At 42.7% G+C, this 19,714-nt stretch overlaps 1 protein-coding gene across 2 annotated transcripts in view; it reads left to right on the top strand.

Moving 5' to 3' along the window:
• Positions 1 to 5,083, top strand: part of osbpl10b (oxysterol binding protein-like 10b) — a 15,683-nt gene extending 10,600 nt beyond the window's left edge. For both annotated transcript variants that reach the window (XM_079751265.1, XM_079751264.1), the window contains exons 5-7: positions 270 to 452; positions 2,043 to 2,196; positions 3,639 to 5,083. In XM_079751265.1, the coding sequence (XP_079607391.1) occupies positions 270 to 452; positions 2,043 to 2,196; positions 3,639 to 3,683 (382 nt within the window). In that variant the 3' untranslated portion in view covers positions 3,684 to 5,083. The remainder of the gene's footprint in view (positions 1 to 269; positions 453 to 2,042; positions 2,197 to 3,638) is intronic.
• Positions 5,084 to 19,714: the final 14,631 nt, after the last annotated feature.

The following is a 19,714-nucleotide window of genomic DNA, read 5'->3' as shown; positions in this document are numbered from 1 at the left end:
TTTGGACAGGATGTGTATGTGTGTGAGTGGGGGGGGTGGGTATGATCAGTTTGTGTGTGTGTGTTGTGTGTGTGGGGGGTATGGTTTTGGTCAATGCTTTGTTACAGTCTTCGTGTTCCGTCTGGCGGCATCTCATTCTTCACGCTTATTCTTCGCTTAACCGGCACAGCTCTTTGGAAAAACGAGAACGGGGAAAATGCGTTGAAGCTACCATTCCTCACCCTCTCTCAGCCTGACTGACTGACACTCTGTGGCGGGCTTGTTGGCAGAGTGACGGCGGAGGTGAAGAACAATCACACGGGGGCTGTGGTGTGCAAGGCCCAGGGCGAGTGGAACGGCACCCTGGAGTTCACCTACAGCAGCGGAGAGACCAAGGTGATTGACACCACCAAGCTGCCAATCATCAAGAAGAAAATCCGGCCCCTGGAGAAGCAAAGCCAATGCGAGTCGCGGTGAGTGGACTACAGGCTGTCCTTGGATCTGGGTGTGACTCTGAGCAGGGGGTTTTCTCTGTTGCGCTGCACTAAACGCAGCATCACGTGGTTCATTGACCGTCTAGCAGGGTGCTTCACTAAGCTAGAGCTAGCTGCCCTGTGGAACCCAACGCATCCAACCTGCACGGTACTCACAGTACGCACAGAAACACAGTAACACAGTACACACTCTACACACAGTAACAAAGTACACACTCTACACACTCTACACACAGTACACACAGAAACACAGTAACACAGTACACACTCTACACACAGTAACAAAGTACACACTCTACATACTCTACACACAGTACACACAGAAACACAGTACACACTCTACACACTGTAACACAGTAGACACAGTAACACAGTACACACAGTACACACTCTACACACTCTACACACAGTACACACAGAAACACAGTAACACAGTACACACAGTACACACTCTACACACAATGCACACATAATGCAGACAGTACACACATTAACACAGTACACACAGTAAGGCCGTGCACACAGTACCAACAGTACACACAGTATGTAGAGTATACATGGTTCACATAGCACTTACTGTACACACAGTACCTACAGTACACACAGTGCATCTTACCCCCCCCCCCCCGTTCAGACTCTGGGGGCAGAAGAAGGCTGGGATGTAATTATACATTCTATAGTGGGCTGGGATGGGTCAGGATGTAATTAACTCATCTGCAAGTTATAAAGCAGTAATTACCAGCGTCAGTGCAGATGAGTTCTGCTACAGCTGCCTCCTCCCATCACTCCACCATCTGGCCGCTCCACACCGTCGTCAGCCCGCAGCTCCTCTTCACTCCTCCTCTTCCTCCCTGCCCCCTTTTCCTGCTTTCATTTTCTGTCGCCCTCTTTATGCTCGCTTTCCAAGTGGCTTTTGAGGTTTCGGTGCGCAGTAACGACCATATGGCGGCGGTCGGGCATCACGCCCAGGTAGTTTTGAGGGTTTCCCCCATTGGAAGAGGACCATGATGTTGTTTTTCGAAAACTTGCATTAAAGGTGAACCAAACTGCATCCTATGATTTGTTATCTACTGATCCCAAACTGCTCTACCGTACTAGTTTACCTCAATATGCATAGAACCCCAGACCCCCCCCCATATGGGGAATGGTAATTATGTGCTGCATATATAAGCTCTTGCAGAATGCAGTTGGAGGGGAGGGTCCCATGTTCATCTCATGATCATTTTGCATTGCATATATATAGTATATATGTACAGATTATTTTTCCTCTTCAGGTTTTGATTCAGTTCCCAGAATAGCCGTGTTCTCTGACGGTACAGTAGGGCAAACCCCCCAACCTCACGACCGTAATACATCGGTAGACAAGTGGAAAAGGTTTTTGTGACCTCACGATTTTAAATTTGTTTACCCCAGCAAAAGTCAACCTGTGAGCTCATCCAGTTCATCTGTGTTTCTCTCCTCCTCCCCCCGCCTCTCCGCCTCTCCATATGTCCTTCTGTATGTTTGTGCGTTTGTCTGTCCATCTGTCCGTCCGTCTGTCCGTGCGTCTGTCTGGGTCTCCGTGTCCAGGCGTCTTTGGCAGCACGTGACCGCCTCGCTGAAGACGGGCAACATGGAGGACGCCACGGAACACAAGCACCGGCTGGAGGAGCGCCAGCGCAGCGAGGGCAAGCAGAGGGCGGCCGCCAAGACGCCCTGGAAACCCAAGTACTTCATCAAGGAGGTGAGCCAGCACGCAGCCAAACACCTGGAGACAACCGCGTGCAATTACACCCTCACGGGGAAGGAGAGTTAAAGGCGCTGCCGTAGGTTAAATTTTAGGTATTAGATATCATTGCAGTTTGTGTTTGTTGATTAAGTAACTAACACAAATTCAATCTTAAGCAATCCATTAGCCAATGCTCTTTCAGAATATTAGATTCTAGCTTACTGCACTTGACAGTTCTAATTTCAGACCGCTTCCGACTTATTTCTGCCCAATGAGGGCATCTCTTTCGTGACTGGTTTGGTGAATATAACTTGCCTGTCAACCTACAGCATATTTAAAGCAGCACAATATTTCAAATGAATGTAAGGGGTGTGAAATGGATGACAAATGTTTAAGAAGGATGTGGTTTATCTGAGAGAAGTACATTTTACTGTTGGTAACACTAGACGACAAATTTTGTGTGTTTGCTGCCTTCTACGGGTGGAAAAAACATCAAAGGTTAAAAGCATATAAAGGGTCTTCACTATGATGCCAGCGCACGAATACTTGCTACACTTCCTCTTCGGCTCTATACAAGGGCGTAGGAACCGGGGGGGACAGAGGGGACATGTCCCCTCCAATATTGGAGACAGGCGCATTTGTCCCACCTAAAAATTATACCGGGGGGAGAAAAATATTTTATTTTATTTTGATAGCGCAACACAGCGTCTTGTCACCGCTTCTTATTCTAAAAAACTGAATGATTGAGAGTGCAATTAAATAATTGATTTGATATTTATCAGTTCATTACTGCCATTCAAAATGTGTTTTCCTTTACATTTACAAATGTATCTTTTTAGTAGAAAAAAATATATTTGCAAATTTTTTCAGTGTAGTTAATTTATGACATATTTCTGTTCAAACCATTAACGGATCTGTCAGGTTTCCGATATGTATCCCCCCCAATGTTAAACTCATTCCTACACCCCTGGCTCTATATATTTATCTCTATTATCAATAATTTATTATTATGATGCACCAGACCTGGCATATGAATGCAATGGACAGGTCAGCTCTGCACTAGTTCCTTCACAGGACGTTTCTGTATGCTGTTCATTTTTTTCCTTTTGCGCTGAAGACCCTATTTAATGGATACTTGACCTGGGCACAAAACCTGCACGCACATGCAAGGTGTTTATCCAAAGGTGTGCTGAGGTTTTATTCATTTTTTTGCTTCCAATTTGTCATAGAAGCTGTGGGGAATAGAGCAAGGGTCACATCATCAGAAACCTGACTGACAGGTGGATTAACCATATCCTGAATTGTGCTGACAGGGCAGTAAAAACTGATGAAGTAACCATTTTTCCCTCTACACTCTGGTGTGTGTGTGTGTGTGTGTGTGTGTGTGTGTGTGTGTGTGTGTGTGTGTGTGTGTGTGTGTGTGTGTGTGTGTGTGTGTGTGTGTGTGTGTGTTGCAGGGGGAAGGCTGGGTGTACCATAACCCTCTGTGGAAGGCCCATTGACCACAATGTGTGTTTGTGTGTGTGTGCGTGTGCGTGTGAGTTCTATCTCTACTCAAGTCAAACAGCAGCAACAACATCTCGAAGGGCCACTTCGAGTCTGGAGGGTTCGGCCGTGGATGGAATGGAAAAATGGGTTCCCCACAATGAAGAACCGGAAGAAGCAGTATTTTATATGTCTCAGCAAGACATTCGTGCCAGAACGAGAATGTGCCAAAGAGAAAGGGGGAGAAGAGAGACAAATAGCGAGATAGAGAGAGGGAGAGAACGAGAGAGAGGATTCCGAGCTCGATTCCGAGCTTGCTAAGGATCCTGAGATAGAGATGTGACTGAGTGACTTAAACCGGAGAGGTGTTATGAGTATTTTAGTTTTTATACAACATAGATCTAAATAGCAGATCTCCTATGTTTTCAGTTATTTGCACAAATGTATGGAACAGCAGTGCCACTCAATGTTTTGCACAATCCAATGTATATAGAGTACAAAATTCACAAAGTATTTAAATAACATGTAGTTTCATGCCTTTTGTGTATGGTAAAAAAATATAAATAAAAACGCTAAATAGTTTTGGAAAAAAACGTAACTAAACCAACCATGAATACACTGAATATGTAGCGAGAATGGGTTAGAGAATGTAATAAGATGGGATTCGATTTTGGCTTGAAGCCATTATATTTACCCCGCCTTTTTGTAATAGAGAGTAATTTCATCTGAGCCCTACTGCGGTCTCTCTGAGGAGACAAACAAAGTATTATTATGCTTTATTTTCATCCGGTGCAATGTTTCATCTCCCTGGCCTTCTCCGCATCCATTGGGTCTTATTCAAAATATATTGTTTGTCATCAAGGAATATCCAGACAGTCGGAGGCAAAACACAGAAGGTGGTATCTTGGCCGTAAGATCTAGTTCTTCATGAAATAACAGTGAAAAAAAAACACAAAAAAACAGACCGTTTTAAGCCTCGCCACCTGTCAAAGAGGGTGCTGTTGTAGCCTACAATGCGTGGATGAGCCGTGTGTTGGTTTGCCTTACATGAAAACTGCTAAGCACTGGAGGCCACTTTGTAGTCTGAAGAGTATTTGGTAATGATGAGATGGGTCACTTTAGGAACAGCGGTGCGCTCTTCATTTTAAAATGATAGTGGACTGATATTGTTGGTACTGCACTGATCCCGTGGCTCTTCAATTCACTTCACCATGAGAAGAACCCTAAACAGAGCACCTCTCTGGCAGGCTATATATTAATATATATTAATAATATTCATTATTTTCTAAAGTGAATGTTTCACGGGTAGCTGAGACAGCAGCTTGTCCTGGTCACCCACTCCGTGCAGAGATCAAACCTATGCAACACTTTACTGTAGAAGCTTCCAGAGAACGGCTGCAGGAGCTTGAGATTGAGAATCTGGAAGAAACCAGTTTTGGTTTCAAAATAAAAGTTTTATGATGATCACTCAATGAGACCTTTGTCTGTGTTTATTTGGCTGTACTTCATTGTGGAAGAAATGTGAGAAAAAATAAGAAAATTGGGTAATTGCAAATTGTTAGTTAATGAGGAACTTAACCAGAAGACAATATTGATATAAAATGTAAGACTAGTCACAGAAAATTCTGTTACTGATCCTACTATAACATTTTACATTGGTACAATTACAGTTCTTCAAATGCCGTTAAATAATCAAGGTGCTTATTTAATACGTGCTGGTAAATAATTTGTAATGAACTGTTCTTTCATTACGCTTTTAGGTCATATTTCACAAATTTTGCCTTAAATTCCAATTGCCCATCATCAAATACAATAGTAAATTTCACGTGTGTCCTATGGCCGTGGCCCGTTTAACCCCATATTTACTTGATTTGAAGCTTACCAAACTATTCCATATTTTACAATATGCATTTTTAGGTTTGGGGTTAGGGTTGTATATATGTTGGGTTTTAGGGTTTGGTTATCAGCTTTAAGGTTGTGATAAGGGGTTTATATCGGATGGGATTTAGGGTTTGGATTTCAGTTTTAGGGTAGGGGTTAGGGGATTATATTGATTGGGGTTCGGTTTTCGGTTTGACTGTTAACTTCAATGAGGGTTAGGGTTAGAGGGGTCACTTTTGAAGTTGAGAAAAAAAGTGACTCTAAATCCCAACCCTAGAACTGAAAACGAAACACTGAAATCAAACACATAGGAAACTCCAACCCTTAAATCAGCTTTAGAACCTCAAACCAAACCCTAAAACCCAACTAGGAAACCAAAGTCTACCAAAAAAAATATATATAATAACCCAAACCATAGGAACCCCTCATGCTTTCCTCTAATGCTCTAATGCTGAGACAATATACAGCTTGATGTGGTCATGGAAATGTATGGGAATACATCTGACGTTGAGCGTTGTTAATAATAGTAATAATAATAGAACAGAATATAATGCCACCAAAGCCAAAGGTACGTGCAGGCATTGACCGTGTCGTGTATTTGTACCGGAGCATGCCAGAGCTGTGCCAAGCATGAGGTCATCGGACCCGCTGTTATATTTCTGGCTCCTTGTGCAACAGCGCCCTTTAGTGGTGAACTTGCACGATTTCACGTAGAAACGAAAATCCGAAAAACGTTTATCAAAACTATGCAATGTGTAACAAAGTATGTTTATTGTACATTAAAACCAATAACATATTATACAGAAGCCCCACTAGCTTTAATGTAAGTGGTATTTGGCAGAGCAGCAGTACATCTGCGTGTAGGCTACTGTAAACAAATAGCACCATGTCTACTGCTTTCAGTTTAGCCAGATTAATAATTAGACATTGACCTGGATCACAACAGTAACGGATTATTTTCCAGCGTCCACGTCACGCATGTACATACAAGAGGTTCTATAAAAATGTTAATACTTGAGAAATAAATCAATTAACGGATAACCGAAGTGACGTTTGTAATTCTATACACGTCGAGTCATTTTCCTTTCCTTTTTTTTTTTTTTATCTTTCACTGAAAAAGAACGACTATAAACATTTATGTAACTTTTAAAAAGCGAGTGTGTATCGGTGTGTTCGCCAGGCCTCTACTACGCGCTATATTTAGTTGTTGTCATGTGTCGCGTTGAATCGTCGACCAGGTGGTCAGCAGCAGGACGCGCCCCTCCGCTCAATGGACGGTGCCGTGCGTAAAGCTCAATTCATGTCCGAGACCAACTTTTCATATTTTTCTCTGTTTGAACTTTGCTTTCAATAAAAGATTGCTTGCTCGCTTACATACAAACTAATGCCGTGATGACACGTGAAGAAGATCTCGTCCGCATCGCAAAAAAACTGGACAGAATGGTGTCTAGAAATAACACGGTGAGATATTTTGACACACAGGTCGTATGTTTTCCTGTCACGTCGTGCTGTGTAGTGGGCGTAGGCCTAGGCGTGTTTTCTTCACAGGTTTTGTTTAAATATGAGGAATAAAAAAACTCATATTGTTAACGTCAACAGGTGTCAGTAGTCGAATGCACTCTTGCAAACTGTCAAAACGTTAAACACGGGATTATGAAGATTTTGTGCTCGGACAATGACTCTCTGCAAACATGAGCACAAGAGTATAACAACTGTTGAATAGAATCCAACATTAGTTCACTCGCTTTGACTATTTGCAAAAAGTGCTACGAAGCGTCCCCACGGAAGGTAAACAAAATATTGCGCGCAAACAAGGTCGTTGTTGTAGTTCTCCGGTCGCTCGCTGTAAGCTCTGGTGCCACGCTGCCTTTAACTCGAGTACGACTCGCATTCATTGCAATTCAAAGCCTGTAAATGCAAGTGTTTTGTATATACATTTGTAGGATACATACATGCCTATTCCCTCATACACATCATACATTAAGTGCATCATACTATTATCAAATGTATTCCAAAGGTTTATGGATAGTTTTATGAATATTGACTGATGGACTTTTCCATTATGTTGCGTTGTTTTGTATTTACAGGAGGGGGCCTTGGACGTTCTGAAGGAGCTGAATGATTTCAATATGAGTGTCAAACTTCTTCAGGTATGAGCTTGGACACACAGACAAACTATACAGTCAAATTATCGATTGACCTTAAGCGACGAATAATGACCATGTCAGCCTTCAATGGGCTTTAAGCACCAGGAATTGTTCACATTCAGAGCTCTTCCTTAGGATACCAGGATTGGCATGTCTGTGAACAACATCAGGAAACATTGCTCTGACGTAGAGGTTATCGCCTTGGCAAAGTTTCTAATTAAAGACTGGAAAAGGCTTTTAGGTGAGTAGTTCTGTTCTTTTGACCATTTCTGTGGAATCTAACATTTTGAGGACGTATATTCATGAAATAGCACATTTACGTAGACAACAACAATCTAGTTGGTGGGTTCTTTCTAACAGAACCTGCCGAGCCTAAGAAGGAGAAACTTGATGACAAGAACGGTTTGGGCCCCAGTAAGAGAGCGGTTTCTCCCAACCTCTTTGAGACAGACAGCAGGTATGCATCTTTCCTGTTATTAGACGGAAACTAAACATGTATAACATTAAAATAGCAAGACAGCCATACGTGCTCACACAAACACACACACAACCTGTCAACCTGTCTTGACACAGACAAAAATGTGTCTGTGTCTATGCAATTATTTCTTAATATGCTAATTAAAGCTGGGGTAGGCAATTATGTAGCCTTAAAGCTAGGGTAAGAAATTTGCAGAAACCATCCATAGTAAGCTAGAATTTGCTTACTATGGCTTACTAAGTATCCAATTAAAAAAAATCCCACCCCTCTCTTCAAGGCACTCGCTAAAGCAATAGGTTTACCTAGCCTTCTGGAAGAGTCAATGAGTTAACGGGCAGAGTGCGCGCAGGGAGTCGGTTAGACAGACAGGTTGGCCATCAAATCATTACATTTGGGTTGAATGGGATGATCAGACGGGCGTTATACAGGCCTGCGACAGCCAAAGATACCCTTTTTTTTCTTCCTTAGTCAGAGCATTGGATTGATTTATTGCTGTTGGGATGAAAGGAGAATTTCAACATAAAAGCCCAAAAAATCGAAAGTTAGTCTCCTACTCTAGTTATGTAGCACCACCCTGTAGTGGGGCTGTTGGGGGAACTGGTTGATTGTGTGTGCTCTGTGATGAGCAGAGACATGAGCTGCTCTGTCTCCCGTCAGCCCAAGGAGAGAGGATGTGGGAGGGCCACAGGAGTCCTTGCCTGACAAGAATAACTCAGATAAACACAAAGAAGAGCAACGGCGTCAAGACGAAGACCTCCATGACCACAGCAAGACAAGCGGGCAAGCGAAGAGGGAAAAACGCGCAAGCGAACCCGTTAACAAAACTCACCCGGGGGGGAAGGAACCAAACGGAGACCGCCAGCGGGAAACCGACAGGATGGACGGACGCACGTCGCCCAGAGACGTTGCTCCTCCTGCCCCCGATAGGAGAGCGGACCGCGGGGGAGAGGGACGTCCCCCAGACCCCCGGGAGGGGGAGGGACGCCAGCAGTCGCCCCGACGGGGGAGACACCGAGACGAAGACACAGAGAAGATGAGGAAGAAGAGGAGACGAGCGGTGGAGCTGGAGAAGAGGGAGGACCCCGAAAAATTCCGGTCCCACGACAAGACCAGAGAGGAGAGATTCACTGAGAACGCCGGGAATGAGAGGCACGCCGGAGACCGTAGGCTAGAGAGATGGACGAACGGGCCTCCGGGAGAGAGACACCGCGACGAGCCACAGAGAGAGAGGCGGTTGCCCGAGCAACGACCGCTGTTTGAAAGGTGAGCGAGTCGGGAGGCAGGAGTTCCTGGGTTTAGTGCTGTTCTATGCTGTTGCCAGGAGACCAGAGCTCAGAGTCTGGTTGTTTCCCTTCTCCAGGCGAGGAGTGATGGACAGCAGCATCCTCTATCCGACCCGTTGCCCTTCTCCTCCTCCCCTCATTCGCCGCCGGCGCCCTGTTCGCCCCCCTCGGCCCCTACCGACCCCCCTGCCGGCCAAGTGTCCTTCTGTTGAAGTCAAGAAGGACAGGTCAGGATGCTGGAGAGCGTGTGTGGTGGAACAGTGCATGCGTAGGTCTGAGATAGAGACACATGGGTAGCGCTGCATGGAAGGTTGGCAGATTTGAGGCTACCTGTGCTTTTATTTTGAAGTTTCAACTCCCAGGTTCAAACCGTGTGAGCCCTCAGCTCCACTGCAGATATAGAGAGTTTGCGTGAATGTGATAGCGTTCATACCCAGCCATCTCACTCATAAACGATGGCATCGTAAATTGTACAGTGATTGTTTTCAGTACACACGGAAACAGTTTGTGGCGCTCCCTGTGGAGCAGATATAGCGGCAAGTTGACATGACGATTCTGTCGACGCGAAAAAGCATTTTTTTCCAGAGTGCTAACCAACAGTGCCACAAACTGGCTAACCAACAGTGGTACGCAGTAACCAATAGTGTTACATGTCAAACAGTGTGACACGGCTTTACAACAGTTTTACACACAGGCTAACAAACACTGGCTAACCAAAAGTGTTACGCAGGAAGTGTGTTGTGCACGGTACATGAATGTGACGGGGTCACTCAAAAAAAGGTACATTTGGTATTTAACCCCAACACACACACCATCACCCACTAAACCTGGTTTCTCTGACTAGTAGCGACTGAGAGACGTGACCTCCATCTTGGTGATTTGTAGCGCTGTTGTGATTTGCTCAGGAAGAGGAAGAGCAACAAAGAGTCTGCCCCTCGTCCCCTTCGCCCTCCGCAGTCCGCCCCCCCGCGCCGTGCCTCCCCAGTGACGCGGCTCTCGCTGGAGGTCAAGAAGGAGAGGTCAGAGATGCTGGCATGTTTCACTCTTCTGGGGAGAGAAACTATGTGACCGAAGGCTTAACGTTCTCCAGCATGGCCTTTTGATTCCATGTTTTTTATGCAGGCAAGTCCCACCGGATCCCAACGCGCCGATCGCCCCCCTCCCCTTCCATCTCCATCCGCCTCCGACAAGGTCTGCCACTGCAAGTTGTTGTTGTTTACAAAGACTCTGCGAGAGGCGGTTGTCATCCCCTCTCTGGCTGGAGTGATTCTACTACAGAATGTGCAGTGTGTACAACAGCATGTACCATGTACAAAAGTATATAGCGTGTGTTCAACAGGGTGCCGCGTGTACAAGAGTGTACCGTGTATACAAAAGTATAGAGCGTGTGTACAACAGCATGTACCATGTACAAAAGTATATAGCGTGTGTTCAACAGGGTGCCGCGTGTACAAGAGTGTACCGTGTATACAAAAGTATATAGCGTGTGTACAACAGCATGTACCATGTGCAACAATATGAACCGATATAAAACAGCATGTACCCTGTGTACGTCAGCATGTACCGTGTGCACAACAATATGTGCAGTGTGTACAACAGCATGTACCGTGTTTACAACAGCGTGTACCATGTATACAACAGGTCGTAACGTGTAAACAACAGCGTGTACCAATTGTACAAGAGTATATACCATGTGAACAACCGTGTACCGTGTGTACAACAGCGTGTACCAGGTGCAAAACAGCATGTACCGTGTGCACAACAATACGTGCAGTGTGCACAACAATACGTGCAGTGTGTACAACAATACGTGCAGTGTGTACAACAGCGTGTACCATGGACAACAGCGTGTTCCGTGTGAACAGTGCAGCTGTGTCTCTCCGTCATGCAGAAGAGAACCCCCAGACCCCAACGGCCCGTTTGCTCCTCTACCTTTCCACCTGCACCCCCCTCCCCCCGCCAAGCGGCCCACTGCGGACGGGAAGAAGCCGGCGGCAGAGATCAAGTCAGTACACCCGACCTCAGCACAGCCGGCCACGGGGCTATGGTCGCAGTCGGTCGCTCACGGCAACAGTGCCAAACGTGACTTTCCACTGACTTTCTCCTGAAAGGCTGGAAATTAAACGTTTATTGACGCGTTGTTTGCCACCGCAGGAAGGAGCCCTCAGACTGCCAGCCTCCCTCGCTGAAGAACTCCCCCGAGCCGCTAAAGAAAGACAGGTCCGCCCGGCTCCGTTGTTTAAACCGCAGAGCGCAAACAGAGTCACTGCAGTATTTCTACTCTCCCGAAGAATTAGATCACATTCTTATATCAACTAAGGTTGATGTCTGCTCGTGACGCAGTGGTAACGATTTAATCGTTAGATTTGTCACTGAAGTAAAAAGCAACATGAAACTGTCAAAACTTATATATACAGCTAGAAATCCAAATTGTATCACTATTTTATTGCACTCGTCAACTTTATTGTTATAGCCCATTTCATACACAAGGCAGGCTCAATGTGCATCACATAAAAACAGTAAAATAAAATAGGATTTCAAAGAGTGCATAACAGACTTTTACCAAACTGGATATCAAATCATTTATAAAAAACACGCGAAGACAGGAATTAAAAGAATGCATGAAAGAAATTTGAATGAAATAATTAGTTAAAATTGTTTTTTAGCAGAAAGCGAGAGTAAAATAAATGTTTTTAACCTTGATTTAAATGTCGTCAGGGTTGGAGCAAGTCTCAGATCTTCAAGAAGTTTATTCCATCTATGTGTTGCATAGCAGCTGAATCCAGCTATTCCATGTCTTGTTTTGACTCTGGGAACAATTAGCTGACTGGTCCTAGTGGATGTTAGGCTTCATGAAGGGAAAGCATTACACTGATGTACGTTTGGACCTAAACAGTTTAGTGATTTATAGATGAGCCGCAGTATTTTGAAATCTATCCTCTGACATACCGGGAGCCAATCCAGGAATTTGAGAATTGGTGTATTGTGTTCAAATTGGTCTTTGATGGGCCTCTGGCAGCTGTAGCTGCCTAAGAGCTTTTTTTGGAAGGCCTGCAAATAGAATAGAATTCTCTTTATTGGCATTGCACATAGTATAGTGAAATTTAAATGTCCTCCAGACGTGCGATTCTCAACAAAAATGTTTTTTTACATAGAAGAAAGGTAAAAAAATATATATTATAATATAACAAATAAAGATAAAATATACAAATAACAAATAAAGATGAAATATACAGAATCATCAGAATATCAGTTGAGGTGAAAGGTATTGCACAATAGTGTTGTCCATTTTTTCCAATAACTCAGCGTATAAGTAATACGCTGACTACACAATAGTCTTGTTATGTTCTTCAGCGAATAATAGGCAGATTTTTCACTGACTTGATGTGGCTGGTGAAATAGGTCTAGGCTAACTTTCAGTCTCGCATCTTTAGCACCAATCATGGGTTCCCTGAGATCATGGGTTCAATGACCTCAGTTTTATCCTTTTTTAGTTCTAAGAAATTCTGCCGCATCCAGTCCTTGACCTGCTCCATGCACTGGCACAGCAGATATAGAGGAGGATAGTCAATTGGTTGGACTATATAGATTTGTGTATCGTCCCCATAACAAGGGTAAACATTGTTGTTATTTTGCATAATTAGGCCAAGTGAGAGCATGAATAAAGATGGTCCTAGGATTGAACATTGGGGGACTCCACACGTCACGTTAGTTCAGATACATAATGACCAATGGAGACAAAGTACTTCCTGTCTTTTAGATATGACCTATACCAGCTTAAGACTCTCAAATCTGTCAGGAAAAGTATTGAGTGGTCAACAGTGTTGAATGCAGTAGTCAGGTCCAGTCGCATCAGTACTGAAATGCTGAGTCTGTGCTCAAACAAATATAATTTTCGGTACTATGAAGGGGTCGAAATCCTGACTGGACGTTGTCATAGCAACTGTTTGAGGCCAAGAAAAAAAAAGCTATTATAAAAAAGGGTTTAAAAACTGTGTTTTTCATGGCTTTTGGAAAGTTGCCATATTGGAGACAGCTGTTAACTGTTTGCAGTAAGTATTGTGCCAGAGGATGTTCTCAAAAAAGCTGGTAGATAAAGCATCAAGGCTGCTGTCTGATGGCGCAAGTTACATCACTGTTTCCACAAGAGTTTTGGAGTCTAGGGCATTCCATTGTATCATCATTGCCATATTACTTTTAATTAACATAGTGGGGATCCAACCTTTATCGTTGAAACGGAAATATTGATGACATGTCTTATAGCTTCAATTTTTTCAATGAAAAAGTAAACATTTTACAAGACTTACCATGTGTTCATGTGTTCAGGGGGTCATTGTTGGGGGATTGTCAGCCTATCAACGGCTTGTGCATTATTAGTGTTACTATTGGAGAAGAAGAGTCTCTTTCAATGTTAAATTGCAGGCATGGCACTCTTTATAGAAGTCACTCCTTGCAGGCATTGCTCTCTTTATAGAGGTCATGATGACGTGAAGTTTTGTGAATTCACTAAGGAATGGTTAACATCTAAAGCCCCAAATATGTATTTACTGTTACATTCATGGTATGTTATTCTAATTAATCTCTTGCTGATGCTGGTTTACAACAACCGATAAAATAAAACGGAGGAAAACCTGTTGCATCCAGAGGAAGATTATTGCTAGCACCAGTCAAAACCAACTCTTTATGTTACAGAAAAGACTCATCGGAAGGCAAAGGGGCCAAAAAACATTCACTGGAAGTCAAAAGAGAAAGGTTAGCTTCGTCCAAAGCATGATGAATTTGAGTACATGGACCGGTGTTACACTCCTGGCTAAAGGTTGATCATTGTGTTTCATTGTCACTTTTGTTAAGCAGGTTTCTTCATAAGCTTTGTGAATAAACAAAGAAGAAAAATCACTTTCATATATCAATTATAATATTTTGTGTTTCAGGAAAGATTCGACTGATCTTAAACCACCTCCGCAGAAAAAGCCCATGTTGGATGTGACGAAAGAGAAGCACAGGTGCGCTGGGGGGGAAGGTTAAGGTTTAAACAAATTCATAATTTCTAAGCAAATGTATGCCATTCATGGTTTGCTTTGATTAAACAAAGAAGTGATACAAGATGTACTGCCTTCCCACGGTAGGAAGGACTCTTCTGACTCAAAGCCAGGACTTCCTGTTAAACTGCTCCCAATGGATTTCAAATCTGACAGGTCATGGAAAGACTTATTTTTAAATGATATTTAACCAACTATTTTTTTTATTGTATGTTATATATCTATGTAATTGACATGTACAATTTAGACCTAATCTAAGTTTAAGTCCTTTGCAATGTGTTGTTAAGTTCTATGCAATGGGTTGTTACGTTTTATGTAATGTGTTTGTAAGTTCTATGTGAAGTGTTTTAAGTTAAATGTTATATGTTGTCTCACCATAGGAAGGACTTTTCTGACTCCAAGACCAGTCTTCCTGTCAAAAGACTTTCAATGGATTCCAAATCTGACAGGTCATCTAAAGACTTATCTTTTTAAATTATATGTGACTTTTCTTTTAAATGTATTACTTCTGTTTTTAAGATATATCTAATCAGTTCTTTTAAGTTATTGTTTTGTGTGCTTTAAGTTATATGTCATCAGTTTTTAAGTTAAATGACAACATTGTCTTGTTGGTTATTTTTAGGCTTTATGTAATGTGTTTTTAAGTTATATTTCTTAACGGTTGTTAGGGTTATGTTTAATCTGTCTTCTCACCATAGGAAGGACTCTTGTGATTTAAAGACCAGTCTTCCTGTCAAAAGACTTTCAATGGATTCCAAATCTGACAGGTCATCTAAAGACTTATCTTTTTAAGTTATATGTGACTTTTCTTTTAAATGTATTACTTCTGTTTTTAAGATATATCTAATCAGTTCTTTGAAGTTATTGTTTTGTGTGTTTTAAGTTATATGTCATCAGTTTTTAAGTTAAATGACAACATTTTCTTGTTGGTTGATTTTAGGCTTTATGTAATGTGTTTTTAAATTATATTTGTTAATGGTTGTTAGGGTTATATTTAATCTGTCTTCTCACCATAGGAAGGACTCTAGTGATTTAAAGGCGGGACTTCCTGTGAAAAGTCTTTCAATGGATTCCAAATCTGACAGGTCATCTAAAGACTTTTGATTATTTAAGTCATATGTACATTTTTAAATGTATTACTTCTGTTTTGAAGATGTTTTTTTTTAAATTATACCATATCTATTTTTAAGGTGTATGTCATCTATGTTTAAGTTATTTGTTTTGTTATCTGTCTTTAAGTTGTGTCAACAATTTCTTGTTAATTGTTATCTGTTTTTAAGCTTTATATAATGTGTTTTTAAGTTATATCTTATCTGTTGTTATGTTATATTTAATTTATCTTCTCACTGTAGGAAGGAATCTTCTGACTTCAATATGGGACTTCCTGTGAAAAGGCTTTCAATGGATTCCAAATCTGACAGGTCATCTAAAGACTTTTGCTTATTTTTTTTAAGTTATATATCATCCATTTTTAAGTTATATATCACCTATTTTAAGGTTAGATTTCATCTTCTCTTCTCACCGTAGGAAGGAATTTTCTGACTTCAATATGGGACTTCCTGTGAAAAGACTTTCGATGGATTCCAAATCTGACAGGTCATCTGAAGGCCACTTCATTCGTGCACCGTCCTTTCTTTCCTCATCTTTTGCTTTGTTTTATGACTTCTTGTAAAACCTATTTTGGTTTTCTATCACACTTTTCTGATAGAAAAGTGTGATAGAAATCTTGTGTATTATAATTATTATTTTTATTAAAAAAAAAAATACATTTAAGTTATATCAAATCTGTTTTTAAGTTAAACGTCATCTGTCTTTTCCCCGTAGGAAAGAGTCTTTTGACTCCAAGCCTGGACTTCCTGGGAAAAGACTTTCTTTGGATTCAAAAACGGACAGGTCTTCTTAACACTTAACAACTAACTTTTTTTTAAGTTGTACATCACCAGGTTTCAAGTTAGATGTAATTAGTTTTTAAGTTCTAAGTAGTGTGTTTTTAAGGTACATGTAACATATTTTTAGGTTTTGTGTTTTTAAGTTAAATATTATCTATTAAGTTGAAAGTCTTAAGCCTTATAAAATGGGTTTTAAGTTATATGTTAACTGTTTTTAAGCTATATACGGTCTTCTCACCATAGGAAGGACTTTTTTGACTCCAAGCAAGGACTTCCTGTGAAAAGACATTCGATGGATGCCAAATCTGACAGGTCATCTCAACACTTATGTTTTTTAAGGTCTATGTAACGTTGAAAAGCAATTTGTAAAGGTGTATTTCATCTTCAGGAAAGAGTCCACTGAATCCAAGAAGGCAAGCCCACTGCCAGCGAAAAAACTTGGAGGTGAAAGGTCAGTAAAGTTCAAGCTTTCACACCTTTACAAAGCATACATTGCCTTTTCTATGTATATAAAACATTTGTTTTTTGCATCTTATTCCGAAATGCATGGAGATGATGATAGTCATGATTTTGTTTCTCCGTAGGAGAGAGTCTCACGGCACCAAACCGTTCAACCCTGTTAGAAAGCCCTCGACTGACGGCCCTGAAAGGTACCCTCATCCAACCTTGATCCAGGCGCTCCCATCTAACCTGATCCAGGCGCTCTTATCTAAAATGATCCAGGTGCTCTCGTCTCACGGCAGAACTTTACCGTAACAGTGTGAAGTCAGACTGTGCAGTGGGCGGTGCTGAGGTGCAAAAGTCGCACCTCCCAGCTACCTGCAGTGTTTACAACTTCTCAGGGGCGTGAATTTGCAGACGCAGGCAAAAAGCGTTCGACCAATCGCAGAAGACTGGCCTACTCGGGAGGGGGGCCTTAGTGCAATATGATACAAATCAGACCGTTTTGAAAGACACTGAAATTGGTTTTGCAGAAATGAAAAGTGTGACAATAATAAGGGGTATTTCTAATATACAGGCATGTAACCCTATTCTAGTAGTACTCCAAAATGCAATTATTAAACCTAAAAATGCATAATATGGGATCTTTAAGATTCAGAAAGGCCTGGGATTAGCTCCACCAGCTGGTTGGAACCGTGTAAACATGTATAGCACACGGCGGCTTCACTTTGACCAACTAACCTGATGTTTCTCGGCTAGCAAACGAGCCAAAGCCAACTTCCCTCAGACCCCCCCAAGCCCCGCCAGCTCCCTGTCCCCTGGCTTCAGCCCCGGCGGGGGGGCTCTGTCCCCTGGCTTCAGCCCCAGTGGGGGGCCGCTGTCCCCTAGCTTCAGCCCACGGGGGGGTCCCCTGTCCCCGCGCCTGGCCACCGGAGACACGGTCCGGGACAAGTGCATCGAGATGCTGTCGGCCGCACTGCGCACAGACAGTAAGCTGGGCATCATGGTTACTACAAAATAAGGGTTGAACGGCCTCGATAATGGTGTTGTTTTAGCACACTGCACAATAGGACACAAACTATGAAGCTCTTTGGGGTGTGCACAGAAATGAATCATTCTTCTATTTCTTTGTCTTCCTAGATGACTTCATGGAGTTTGGTGCTAACTGTGAGCAGATGGCCGTGGACATCGAGGATCATATCCTTCAGTTCTGGGATTGATTGGTTTGACTTTGTTGTTACGGCCCATAGACAATGGGCCGTATCAATTCAATGTTAACTTCACCCAGTATAAGAGGTTATACCACAGCACCGTTAAATACTTGATCCTGCATTGTCAATTATGTTCCATGTGGATTATTTTGCTATTCGGGATACTTATGTCTTTTAACAGTTCTAAAGCAATGGCCACCAAATCCAACATTAACACCAGTCAATGGTGTACAACTATTGATCAGAAGTTTCCTTGACTTCCTTGATTTCAGCTAAATGGGTTAGGGTTAGTATGTACTCAAATGTACTCAAAGCAGCGAGAATATTCAGCTGATTAAGTTGATAAAAACCAATAAAGTTATGGATGAAAGTAACTAATAATAAACTAATAATTGTCGGAACTGGTATAAGGGGAATACACCACTCCATCCCTTACTAACGTGAAAGTAATGGTTGAATGGTCAGATGGATTGTCGTCCTTGACCAGAAGACACATATCTACCAAGAGATCCGGGCCACCGACATTAGGTACAAGAACCGGGTCCGGAGCCGCATCAGCAACCTGAAGGACCCCAAGAACCCGGGCCTGCGCCGGAACGTGCTGGCGGGTTACATCGAGATGACCCGCATAGCCTCCATGTCTGCTGAGGTAAAGCCGGTCGGGCTTCACCAGAACCCCTCAGGGATCGGGTTTCATCAATGTTAATCCGCTTTGGCACTGTGTGATACGAAGACGTTTTGCTCTGTGTCTAACTGTCTAGCTGAAGTGCGAGGTTGTGTGTGAGCTACGTGGCTGTAGTCAAAGTAAAAGTGAACATAGGGTTGAGGCAGTTGTTGAACCTTGAAGCACCTGTTTCGATGCAAAGCATTTACAAATGGAATAACATGCTGAATGCACTTCATGCTATTTGTGTTGTGGTTCATGAGAAAATTAGGTAAAATTAAAAGAGAAAAAATAAAGAAAGTTAGGTAATATTATGTGTACTGTGTACATAACTCTGCATGAACTCAACTATGTTAATTCAACAGGGCCACACCAGAGAGCAAACAGAATCTCCATTGTTAAAATTTGGTCTGCCCCACACACACACACACACATGTACACCCCCCCGCCCTGTGTTGTGTGTTCAGGAAATGGCGAGCGACGAGTTGAAGCAGCTGAGGAACGTTCTCACCCAGGAGGCCATCAGAGAGCACCAAATGGCCAAGACCGGAGGCACCACCACAGACCTTTTGCAGTGCAGCAAGTGCCGGAAGAAGAACTGTAGCTACAACCAGGTACATACACACACACCCACACACATGGAAACTCACCCACACGCACATGACTCACATACACACATACACGCACGGACGCAGGCACACACACACACACTCACTCACTCAAAAACTCGCTGACTCACTAACTCTCTCACAGTCACACACACACACACAGTCACACACACACACACACAAATATACACACACACACACACACAGACACACACACACACTCACACTGGTAGGATGACTGTACACTGCACTGGAGAGTCGGGGTAGGACAGTGCAGAGACTCTGGGAGCAATAATCCGAACTGATAATATTGTCCATTTCCACGTCCTCGTCTACGATATAGCAGTTTGTCTGACACCATGTGCATCCTCTGTTAACATCGGGGACTGATGTATGCGCATCACTGA

The sequence above is a fragment of the Pollachius pollachius genome, assembly GCF_949987615.1.
Source record: "Pollachius pollachius genome assembly, chromosome: 1".
Classification (NCBI taxonomy): Eukaryota; Metazoa; Chordata; class Actinopteri; order Gadiformes; family Gadidae; genus Pollachius; species Pollachius pollachius.
The sequence above is the reverse complement of the archived record's forward strand: the minus strand, read 5'-3'. Positions and strand labels throughout refer to the sequence as shown.